This window comes from Pholcus phalangioides, unplaced genomic scaffold (assembly GCF_987345545.1).
Source record: "Pholcus phalangioides strain wild (caught in Gottingen) unplaced genomic scaffold, Ppha-v1.0 ptg000020l_1, whole genome shotgun sequence".
NCBI classification, from domain to species: Eukaryota; Metazoa; Arthropoda; class Arachnida; order Araneae; family Pholcidae; genus Pholcus; species Pholcus phalangioides.
The window spans coordinates 6,853,969-6,866,721 of NW_028301613.1; the positions used below are offsets into that span (position 1 = coordinate 6,853,969).

At 38.9% G+C, this 12,753-nt stretch overlaps 1 protein-coding gene across 3 annotated transcripts in view; it reads right to left on the reverse strand.

The window, feature by feature from the left end:
• Naa15-16 (N-alpha-acetyltransferase 15/16) overlaps positions 1-12,753 on the reverse strand; it is an 84,266-nt gene extending 71,513 nt beyond the window's left edge. The window contains exons 1-4 of one of the 3 annotated variants that reach the window (XM_089248860.1): positions 12,505-12,753; positions 6,846-6,930; positions 3,275-3,379; positions 2,795-2,883 (exon numbers count right to left, since the gene is read on the reverse strand). In XM_089248860.1, the coding sequence (XP_089104986.1) occupies positions 2,795-2,883; positions 3,275-3,379; positions 6,846-6,930; positions 12,505-12,573 (348 nt within the window). In that variant the 5' untranslated portion in view covers positions 12,574-12,753. The remainder of the gene's footprint in view (positions 1-2,794; positions 2,884-3,274; positions 3,380-6,845; positions 6,931-12,504) is intronic. The other 2 variants (XM_089248859.1, XM_089248858.1) reach the window with 2 other exon arrangements.

Sequence of the window (12,753 nt, forward strand, 5' to 3'; positions counted from 1 at the left end):
ACGAGGAAAATTACTTCAAATTCAGAAAATGAGACTATCATGCATATTCCATGGTAAAAGCCTGATGACTGGTAAAATTCAAGGTCGTTTACACCACATATGCTCAAGTTTCTCTGAAAGTAAGAACTGCCTAGATTTTGATTTTCTTTTCTTCTTTCCAACACATGCATCAACACGTTGCAACAGCATCTCCACACAAGATTCCAAAAGCATGGTGGTCTCTTCGATGTACCAACACAAAACGAATCCTTGCATGTATCCATTTTATTACATCAAATGTGATTCCCCCCCCCCCCTGCACATTATGCAAGAGCTAAGTAAATCTCTCAAAAACAATGGATAGAATAGACAGTATGGACCCATGTTTAGGATTTATCGAAGCGAACTGGTGAATGGTAAGCTTTTGGCAGCCTGCTTTCGTAAAACCCTGGTTTTACAACAACTTTTAGGGATTTTATTTTCATATATACAGGGGTCTGTCCAGACTTTTTGCACAGGGTCCTGTTTTTATGAAAATGTACCTTATTTTTGTGAAAATGTACCTCATTTTTGTGAAAACGTTCAAAATAGCAGTGAAAGTAATACTAATTAAACAGCAACCTCATTTTCCTATTTCATTTCATTTTTATTATCATTTTCCTAGTTTTGGATGCACTCACAGCTTGTTTGTGTTTCTGGCTATATATATGCTTGTTGACACATCGTGTTGGGTGATCACCAAATTGCACCCCTTGGTCAATCCAGGGTCCCTTATCAAAAAAATGTAGAACATATTTTGCAAAGAAAGCCAGATGCAGAAATGCTGTAACATAGCCAACTGTGAAGCTTCTCAAAACGTGCGATGTTCACCAAATTCGGTATTTTTGGACCCATTTTTCTAGCTTCTGTAGATGAAATTTTCTTAAAATCTGGCTCTACCGACGAATTCGTAGCATCTTTCAGCGCTTCCGATAAATCAGCAATGTCTTCCACCGCTTTCGACGAATCGGTAATGTCTTTCGAAGAAACGGAATTGTCTTCCGCCACTTCCGATAAATCGGTCATCTCTTCCGCCGCTTCCGACGAATCGGCAATGTCTTCCGCCACTTCCGATAAATCGGTAATCTCTTCCGCCGCTTCCGACGAATCGGCAATGTCTTTCGAAGAATCCGAAATGTCTTTCAGCGCTTCTAATAAATCGGTAATGTCTTTAGGCGCCTCCGATAAATCGGTAATGTATCGCGCCGTTTCCAAGGTTTCGACAGCGTGGTTCGAAACCGATGAAGGAAGCAATGTTTCAGTAATTTTTTCCGGGTTAGCACAATTGGAATTATCTGTATCTGACGTCTTTTTGGTGACGTTTTCAGATCCTTGTTTAAAAAACGATGTTATGGAGCTGCATCCCCGAACGTCAGTTGGCCGTATTTTTTTAATGTAGTAATCACTATTCCTTGAATTTCCACCTGTTGGTGGTCGACCACGCTTCATATTAAATTTTCAAAAATGAAAGCGCAATACTGGAAAAAAAACGTGCACAAAAAATCCAATTCTACAATAAGCATCAACTACGCCGATTTTACGACTAACAAGAGGTTGTGATTCAAAGACCATTTGAGGAGAAGTGCGGGGCTAAAGCGTTTGCATAATGGCATAGGTTGTGCGATAAAATATCAGACGCGGTCAATCCGTGGTCAACCAGCGGGATGTCCTAACAAGAAGACTAGAAACAAGGAAAGCCCTCTCAAGGTCACGCTCTTTCTCCGACCGCCTTTTCAAGGTCATGTTTTCCGGTATCCAACCAACAACTTCTATAGATAAGATTACTCATCTATGGGGGAGGGGGTGGTGGTGTTGGGCCAACAATGCATGCTTAAAAAAAAAAGATCAATGGCTTTCTATTACAACTAGGGTCATAACTGATAAGAATTTTGTCGCACAGCAGTCGCAAAAGTTCGTTTTTTACGACGTAATTTTCATGAAGGGTTCGTTTTCTGGAATTTTGTGATGGATCCGTTTATTATCCTCCAAATTTTGTGAAACATCCTTTTTTTTAGTCCCGGAATTTTGTGAAGGGTCCGTTTTTTAGCCCCAGAATTTTGTGAAGGGTCCGTTTTTTAGCCCCGGAATTTTGTGAAAGGTCCGTTTTCCGGACCCAAATTCCGGCTGGACAGACCCCTGATATATATACATAAAATAGAAACTGGTAAAGTGACTACTTATGCAATCTGACCACCCGACTCAAGTGTGTGCAACAATGTCTCAACAAATATATACAGTCGAATTTTGTTTTAACGAATACCGTTATAGCAAAAATTCTCATTTTAACGAACACTTTTCTAATCCTTCAGATAAGTGTGCATAAGAACAATGCACAAACACATGGAATTCCTTTATAACAAAATTTCAATTTAACGAAGTGATTTCTCCGGCCTCCTGGAGCTCGCTATAAAGGGATTCGATTGTAATTCTAGGTACAAATAACATGGTTTACATGTATTCCTGTAAGGTAGTGTTCAACTACCAAACTTGCCCAGCAATCTACTTTACCAAACTTTTTTACTTGCCCAAGATAGATTCTGATGTTTGCTGAGAGCTCTTCAGGCACTCTGGAAGGATGCACAACCTCCCCGAGTGGGAGTAAAAAATATTATAGCAAAGTTCTGTCCGTTTAAATATAGGGCACATTGTTATAATAGGACACATTTTAACATTCCCCTGCTCCCTCAAAAATTAACTGCTCCATAACTTTTGATTTCATAATTTTTTTCCCAAGATCACAGCAAAATCATAACACAAAGTCTGTTTGAAAACTTACTTTGTCCCATTTCAGTGCATTGCGGTAGCATTTTATAGCTTCGTCATACTTCCTGTCTGATCTTTGCAGTAGACCATAGACGTGCCAGCCTTTAATAATAGCTGCTAAGGCAAATATATACAATGCTGGATCAAATACTAATATTACTAAAATCCATCTAATGAGCGTTTTGAACATGCTCTTTATTTCCCAGTCTTCTCATTCATTTCTAACCTTAGGATTATAGTCGTACAAGCACCGAGCAAAAATTTAAAGACCGAAGCAAAATATAGAATCAAAATAAAATATGTATCAATGGTTAATTGTTATCACAGTAATTAAGCACAGCTATTTAGAAAAACTAACTCTGCATTAACCAAAGAAGGCTTGCAGCTTTGATTTTGAATCTAACAGCAGATGAAAAGCAGTATTGCAAACAGAATTGATAACAGAGATAAAATATGAAGCATTTCACAGGTAGCTCAACACATAGAAGGATACACACATGGCTTTGCAAATCATTCCTCAGGCCTTTACGCACATATTCGTAAGCTTCATCTTTTCGACCCAGACAATTCAAGGTCAGACCTTTCATTGCAAGGGTCTCTGCAAAAAAATAATAAAAACCAATGGTTAACCATTTTTTACTACAATCAGACCCACTAATAACAAAGTTGAAAAAAACCAGCGAATTTGTTCATTATACACACGTACTTCGTTATATCCATACTGACGATTAAGCATAATGAAACATAATTTGCAAGCACATGCCTGATTATACATCATGATTGCTATAAAAATTAACTGTGTACATTAAAAAAAAGAAATTTGACTGAAATTTTACACAACTAAATACGCGAACATAAATATGTAAATCATTACTAGTTTATTTTTCCTCGATGTGATTTTGGACTTATACCTCACTTTTGTCCATTTTTGAATTTTAGACGACTTTATAGCTTCAATTTTGAAAGCAGTAGAAAGCACTTTGTGCTTGGACATTCTCAAAATTTACTCCCAAGCGACACCACCACCACAACCAAAGTCCAAATCTAGCTAAAGAAAATTGGTAAACAGTTGCTTCAGAAGTGTTTTACACCTGTGGGCACTCGAATTGAGTTTTACGTAGAAAACCTTGATTTCTGAATCAATCCTGGGGCTGCTCTGAAGCGTGATAAAAAATATTGTGGGGAACACCAACAGCACCCAGACTCTGGCATCAATGGTGGCAAAAGACGTTTTGAAGATTATGTTTGGTCTTAAGAATAAAATAACCTTTCTCTTCTTTCTTCTAAGACTTTCTTCAAGCAAAACAGGGTTCAATGGAGAACAGTACAAAAAAAACTATAAAATGCACCAATAGAATGTCTTCCAGGAAGAAAAAACAAGAGCATTTTCAGCTGTAGCTAAGCATTGTAGAAAGGTAAATTTTCAGATAAGAATACAAAGTAGCTACTTTTCAAAAATTCTTGTTTGAAAACCAGTTGGAAATTCATTATAGGCATACTTTGCTGAAATCAGTGTTCGTTATAAGCAATCAAAATAACACAGATAAGAAATACGAAATTCATGGGACATGGAAAAACTTTGTTATATGTGAAAATTTGTAATATCTGTGTTCGTTATAACTGGATCCAACTGTAGTAATATTGAGACAAATAGAAGACTTGATTGACACTAATTACAAGGTCATTTATGCTTCGTTTTTCTGCAGAAACCACTGAGGCCGCTTCAGTTAAATATTTCATGCCTTCCATTAGTGCTCTCTTCTAAACCCAGGTTTGAAAAAAAACTTGGGTATTTATACCATGTAAAGAGAATACCACAGCATGCACAAGAATTTAAATATTTACATGTCCCTTCTCAAAATTTTAGGTACATATATAACACTCTCTTCCCCCCCCCCCATAACACATCAGTTACTTTACTAATGTTTCAGACATTTTACTGGTCCTTGAATTAACCCTCTCATCTGCATCAATCAGATATTTTGCTTTGTTTTAGAAGCTTATTTTTAGCAATGATAAGCCCAGATATTACGTAAAGCTGATTTCTCAACATAACACATTTTCAGATTTTCCTCCTAACTTGACAACAGCTGAAAGTCTACTTTATAAAAAATGATATGGCACAGGACAGGGGTCCTCAAACTTTTTCTACCAGCGGTGCCCCTTACCCTAACCAACGCTTATCCACAGCTCCCCAGATCAGTTTAACAAAGAATCTCTTCAAAAATTCTTTGTCACGCAGTCATTCCATGGTGGCACCCCTGACAAAGGATGATAGCGCACAATTTGAGAACCCCTGGCATAGGAGGTTTAGTGACCTGATATATGGGTTAAAGGGATGAAAAAAAGTCTAGAAACCCTGACCTACATAATATATTTCTATGTTCCCTAAAATTTTGTTGTCCTATATGCAGTTGCATTAATTACAATACTATGAACTATGGAAGTGACAACGAAATGATGCAACCTCTCCACTACCTATACAAAGTACAGTTGCCTGGATGCCAAGAAAAGATGAATTTCGGGAAGAAAATTCGCATTTCTCTGTGGGGAATTGAACCAACAACCTCTCACTGTCTGGACGAGTGCTCTACTATTAAACTGCAGAGGACAGACATTTTCTTCCCTTGTACGCTGAATGGTGCGTATAGACAGCCTACTAATGTGTCAAACCATTTATCACAATCAGGATCTAAATGAAGCATCACGAAGCAATCCAACACAATTAGTCGAGATTAGAACTCAAAAATATAAATTTCAACTGACAGAATTTTAAAATTTAAATTGATTGAAAATTAACATCACCAAAAGTCGTCAAATTGTGTTGTCATATTTGGTCCTAACCATCGGTCTACCAATCATTTGCATCCTGTAGCCTTCTTAGAATCAGGAAATGGCTGGAGTGAAAGTCAGGAAAGGCAGATGACAGTAGAGTTAAACCAAGGATCGAGACTCTTGACTTCCCAGGTGGAGTCTATCGCTGAATGAAGTACGTGACTGTGGCTGATCAAGACTAAAGATAAACTTGGAATGCCCCAAGATATTCTCGGAGTCGCCTTATATGCGACCGGCTATTGACTCAACGATGGATTGCGGCCGATCCCATCTCATTAGCATATCCTCTGAAACTCCTCCGTCACCATGAAGCCATGTTATTTAAAGTAAATAATGGAGACAAGATGGACGTCGCCTGACAATGATACAGCTTCAGTTCAATAACCTCCAATCGGCCTCAAATGATGAGACTTGAGATAAATTTATGAATATCAATGCACTTACTTTTAAATGGGAGTGGTCCCTCGCCACGGGTCTGCACTGTTACACTCGCTCAGCACCAGTTTGTAATAACATTAACCCCCAGACGGTAATGTAAAATGGAACGATGAATCTCTAAATGATTTTCTCTCAAAATTTATCACCGCTTGGCATCCAGGCAATTGTACTTTGTATAATTAGCAGAGAGGTTGATCATTCTATTGTACGTCACAATCTGGGGACTAACGTTGTTACGAGCTGATGCTGAGTTAGGCGGCTGTCTACAGTGCAGTGCTGTTCAGCGTAAATATAAGGGAAGAAAATGTGCACTGTGTAGCATATCGGTAGAGAACTTGTCTGAACAGTGAGAGGTTAGTGATTTGATTCCCCCACATAGAAATATGAATTTTACTCCTGAATATTTTAAATTTACTCTTTACTTGGAATCCAAACAACTGTACTTTCTACGGAAGTGATATTAATAGCACAAGCCAGGTCTCAGCAAATAAAAAATTGTGTGGAACCCGAATTTTAAAGGAATCTAGCAAATTTTTTTTCTTCAAGAACATTGGTCAATGTTTTTTTCCCGCTTGTCCAGGACTCTGCAACCTTTTGTGTGTTGGCAAATATACTGCCATAAGAAAATTCTTTGTTCACTTGACTTTCCATTTCTTACGGAAAAGTTTGATTTCATTCACAACTTTTGAGTATGTTCAAGGTATACATTACGCTGGCAAAATGAAAACAGGGGCATATTTCGAAACACTAACAAAGAAAATACTATTGAAAATGGGGGTTGGAGAACTTACCTCCATGGTCTGCAAACTTTGGATTTGACAGAATCTGTTTTGCAAATTTCAGCCCATTTTTATACTGCTTATGTTCATAACATTTCTGTAAGATTAAAAGGAGGGGAAAGTGATTAAGCAAAAAAAAAACCATCAACATTCAAGTAAAATCACAATTATCTGATGTAATTGCAACCAGCATTTGTTGGAAGCTCATTCGAATGCAACACAAATACAAACACAAGGGACACAACAGGTAAATTGCCCAATGAGGCAGCATTCCTGGATATAATCTATCTATCTATATATATATATATATATATATGTACACTCTTTTGCAAAAAAAACGAAGCATCCCTAAAAAATAACCAGATCTCAAAATTTCGCATGCAAATGATTAAATTTTCAAAAAAATGACCAATGAATGTTAACTTTGGTCATAGTGCATGTTACTAGCATTATATAAAGCAGGTAACAATCGCAGACGGTTTATCTGTTGTCTGCGCTGCAGTTCCCTGAAGACACAACCAATGATGCTGTTGCGATGTTGTCAAGACCTAATAGCCAACTGGAAGACTTTGAACATGGTCGCATAGGATGCATGAAGCTGGCTGGTCATACCAAGCAATAGATCGCCACCTGCACCGTACGGACACGGCTGTGCAAAGGTGCTGGAAGCAATGGTTGTTGCAAGGAACTCATCAGTGGAATGAAAGCTCTGGAAGGCAAAGGTGAGCGAATGTGAGGCAAGACCGGATGATTGTGTGACAGGTCCAAACTGCCCCAATGGCATCATTGTCCGCTATCCAACATACTACAGACTCTTCCATACCACCTGTGGTACCTTCCACCATCTCATATCGCTTGGCTGAGATTGGGCTAAGCTCACAGCGGCCTTTAAGACTAACCCCACAACATCGCAGAGTTGTCTAGAGTGGTGTTGCAGCCGATCATTGTGACTGCCAGCAGACTGGCATAATATGGGGTTCAGCGATGAATCCCGCTTCAGTCTTGGAGCAGATGACCATCAGACCAGTGTGTGGAGGGGGCTGGACCAGCGATCCCAATCAGCCTTTGTTTTAGAGGGGGCATACAGCCATTACCCCTGGTGTGATATCTCTTAAGATAGCAGGTCGCCCTTAGTCGTCCTGCGTGCAACTTTAAGAGCTCAACACAATATGTTGATGACATCCTGCGGCCAGTTGAATTACCCTTCATGACACATCATCCTGGGGACAATTTTCCAACAAGATAATACCAGGTCCCATACGGTTCGCATATCTCTGGACTCCCTCCATGCTGTTGATACTCTTCCTTGGCCATCAAGTTCACCAGACCTTTTGCCAATCAAGCATGTATGGGACATGGTAGGCTGCCAGATTCGGCACCCCAAAATCTTGCAGATCTGGAGCAACAACTGATGAATGTATCGCAAGATGAGATTATAGGAATCTTTATCACTCCTTACATGGAAATATGCAAGCATGCATTGCCGTCAGGGAGAGTTAAACCAATTACTGATTTTAACATTCAATATGTAATTGCTAGCCGTCGATAGGTCCTATGGTTTTGCATTTTTAATAATTTCATTATGTGTATGAGCTTTACACGTTTCATTTGAATAAACAGTCAATTTCTCCATAGTGCATAATTTTTTTTTTTTTTTTTACAAAAGTGAATATATATACGTATACACAGTCGAATCTCATTACAACAAACTCCAAAAAATCGGAGAAATCAGTTATAACGAAATTTTGTTATAAAGGAATTCCAGGTTTTTGCATTGTTACCTGTAAACTTATCTGGGGGATTAGAAAAGTATTCATTAAAACGAGATTTTCGCTATAACTGTATTCGTTAAAACAAGATTTGACTGTATATATAAAATAACATGTCCTAACTGATTCATCATCACCCAGCCGAAACCACAGAAGTTTCATTTCATGATGTAAAGACCCATTAAAGAAAGAGTTTTTAGAAATTGCTAGAGCATGAGTTGCATTTGCAAAGTCTTAAGCTGAAACATTACCGCAGCTAGGTGTTGCAAACCAAGAAATTTAGGGATTTTACGGCCAAATAATGATTTCCCCTTGCGTAATAAAAGTATGCATTTAAAACCTATTTACAGTCACTCTTCTTTTACAGACAAAATTTTTTGTATATAGAAATGTCCTCTCCACTTGTCAATACAAGATTCATCAACAGACTGGTTATTTTGTGGAGATGATCACAAGGAAGAAAATTCATCACTGTCCCCACGGGGACTCGAACCCCGAGGTTGAAATATTCTACCTGCTTCCATAGCTTAGATCCATAGTTTCCAAACTTTTTTGTTCCATCGCCCCTTTCTTCAGAAATTTTTCTCTCTCATCGCCCCCAACTCAAACAAGCCCATAGAATCAGTATAACCAGTATAACCGTAGCTTCCATCGCCCCCCCCCCCAGACTATTCCATTGCCCACTTTAGGAAACAGTGGCTTAGATGGTAGAGCACTCGTCCGGCAAGCAAGAGACCGGGGTTTGAGTTCCGTGAGGGCACTGATGAATTTTCTTCCTTGCAATCTTCATCTCCACAAAATAACCAGCCTTTTGATGAATCTTGTAAATTTTTTTGTCCCACCAGCATCCATGGAAGAGGGGTGTGACCGTTAATGAGGAGTTTTAAACTTTTATCATACAAGAGGAAATTATTTGGCTGTAAAAGAGAGGTGACTGCATTTGAGAGGGTGTCCGTAAAGAGGGATTTTACTGTATAATGGTCCTAAAAATATATTTTATTGAAAAAAGAAATATATTTCGTTTTAAGACAGAAAAAGTAACCATTTTAAAATTTTGAAAATGTGCTGGGGACGGACAAGAGAAAGGCATTTCCACGAGAAATGTAAATTTGTTCAAGCAAATTAAGAAAATCTACAGATGAAAAAATTATAAATACAGAGTCAACTCCCTATTCAGTAAACTGGAATATAAATAGGAAGTTATGAGAAGAGAAAAAATTCTGTGACAAACATATAATCTTGTTAACGTTCACGTTTAACTACTTGAGGATACAATTTGGGCCAATTTTGTGAAAATCCCCCTTCGTTAATAAAATTATCTGCATCCAGTGGTGGGAATACAAAATGATTAAGCAACTAGTAGTTAAATTAGTTTTAAAACCAACCTCCAAGCAGTGCAGTCTTAACACATGGGCACAGGCTGGGGTCCTCACGAGGGGGGAGACACAAAAAATGGCCCGGGACCCATGATGCTTCTGAGACTGCCCAATCCATACTTCCTCAATGTAGGCAATATCACTTGCCTCATGGAAGAAAATGGAATGGACTAGCAGGGAAAAGCTGGGGAAAAATGATACATGAAATCCCTTTTTTTTGTGGTTTCAAAGATAACCTCCCCCCAACCCAGTACTTCCCTAAACAGATAATATTGCCCCTTAACTAGGACAATGGAATGAACAGGGAAGGGGCAGTAAAAGCCAAGCCATAAATACATGGTATCCTACTATAAATTGGCTTATATGGATTGGCATGGAGTGGGGGGCATCAGAGCCGGAATTAGTGGGGGGGGGGGACATCAGCTATAGGCGGCACAGTTTAGAAGCAGAAAATTTTAAGTAGACACAAAACCACCGTTATAAAAGAATAATGTTAATGAACCTTGCTTATAATGCCAGTGAAAGTACTATGAGCTTGAACACAACATATTTTTAAGCTTTTCTGTTACCTAATGCAAGTGAAAAAAAGATTTTTGAGTAAGTTTGATGCTACGACATGCTTTCAATTAACATAACCCAAATGGGACATTAATTTGTTTTCGCGTTATTTAGAATTTTCCCTGCTCTTTCCATAACAAAAATGTTCTGTTTCACCCAGTTTTTGTAGAGGGAAAAATTTACTTAAATTATTAATCGTTACTAGAATCAGAGATTTTGCGTAATTTAGAAATTGGGATTACGACTATAAATATTCATCTTACTTATTTGCCATGCTAATTTTAACATTTAAAATTATTACTAAACCAAGTACACATGCACCTCGTCCATATTCCTCCGCGGAACTTCTAACAAAGAAAAATTTAAGCAGCAAAACTAATTTTTTAGTCGCCATAGCAACCTGAACAACTGGAATTTGTCTGGCCCTGGTCTAGGATGTTACATTTTTAATCTTGATCCCTTATTTAGTCCAAGAATGTTGTTGTGTAGGTCTGTTTCTAACATCATTTTTTCATTTTAACAGCCATAGTATTATTCCTCTTTGGCGATGCATATATATATATATATATATATATATATATATATATATATATATATATATGAGATTTTTCCCTTTAGCAAGAAAGACGTCTGCAAGCATGACTCCGCTTCCCTCTTGGCAATTTCACATCATGCCTTCAACTGTTTTCCTCGCCAAAGAAAACAATAGCAAAACAAATCACCAAAAGAGAAAATTTTGGTACTTAATATATCTGTTCTTGTTTGGCCATACTATATCTGTTCGAGGCCCAAGTTGAATCAGATTAAAAACCCTCTTCAAAACCCAGTTTTGTAAAGTGAGCAATATATCTTTCTGCTAGGACATAGTTTCCCAACCTTTTTTGTCCCCCACATCACCCCCAATGCAATCTAACCCATAGAATCCTATGTTATACTCGTAGCTTCTAACCCCCCCCCCAGGGGGGCATTAATGCCCACATTGGGAATCACTGCTCTAGGGAGATGATGGAATGAACTGGGTAGGGCATACATTTAACTGAGATCTTTGATGAGGCTCCATCTCGATGGGCCCCCCCCCCAAGGGTGGGGCTGATAGGGCTCCAGCCCTGGGGTCCCGTGGTGATTCTCATTACTTTTTGTTTTCCCAAGCAAAAAATCCATTATAAAAGGGCTCATGGAAAGTCTGGTCTGGGCCTGCCAATGGTCTCAGCCTAAGGGCCCCTGCCCATCTCTATAGGGAATTTATCATGTACAAAATATAAAAATAAGCGAATTTGTTACGGCTGGAGCCCTGTCCTTGTAGGGACTATGCTTGAGAGAAGGGCCAAATAGTCCTACAAGTTTAAAGCAAACCCCCCCCCCTAACCTAGTGTTTCCCAAAGTGGGCGATGTTGCCCCCTTCAGGAGGGGGGGGCGACGATGGAATGGACCAAGAGAGGGAGTTAAACACCACAGATACATGGGATTCTTATAGATCGGTTTGATAAGAGAGAGGTCGATGGGTTAATATTTCTTCTACGGAGGAGGGGGCGTGGGGGCGTAAAGACAAATCCTCAACCCAATCGCACGGATCTTCAATCCCGCTTCCGATCAAGAAAGCACGTGTTCAATTAATTAGAGGAAATCTACTATCAATTAGGGTTGCATCACATCACTTAGTTGGGGGGGGGGGAAGGGGAAGAAGCCGCACATGTGATCACCTCACAAATTAGGGAAAAACCACGATTAAAAAAAAAAAAAACCAACTAGGAATCCACCCAAAATTAATAAAATCAAACACGATCCATTAATTAATTCCCCTATAAACACAACCGGATTTATGAATAGTAATTAATATAATTCAAACTCAAGACAATCACGGTGTTTTGTTTTATTTGCTCGCCCTCTCTTCAAGGAGGGGGTGTGAGCGAGAGAGAGAGGAAGGGATCGCACATATAGAGAGAGAGAAATCCCTGGATCGACACTTACCAGGATCCGCTTGAATAAAGTGTTTTCCTTCGGCGGTAATGGTTGACTGGGAGACATAACGGTTTTCATGCAAATTAATTAATTTATTGTTATTTTCTGTTTTTTTCGGCGGCAGATATTTTCCCCCTCTATGTACAAGCAGCGTTGCCCCCGCACTGGCGTCCAAAAAACCGCGTGGTTACGATCCAAAATGGCGATCGAAAATAAATCGTTACCGTCGATGCCATTCGAGCAGACGAATTCCCGACT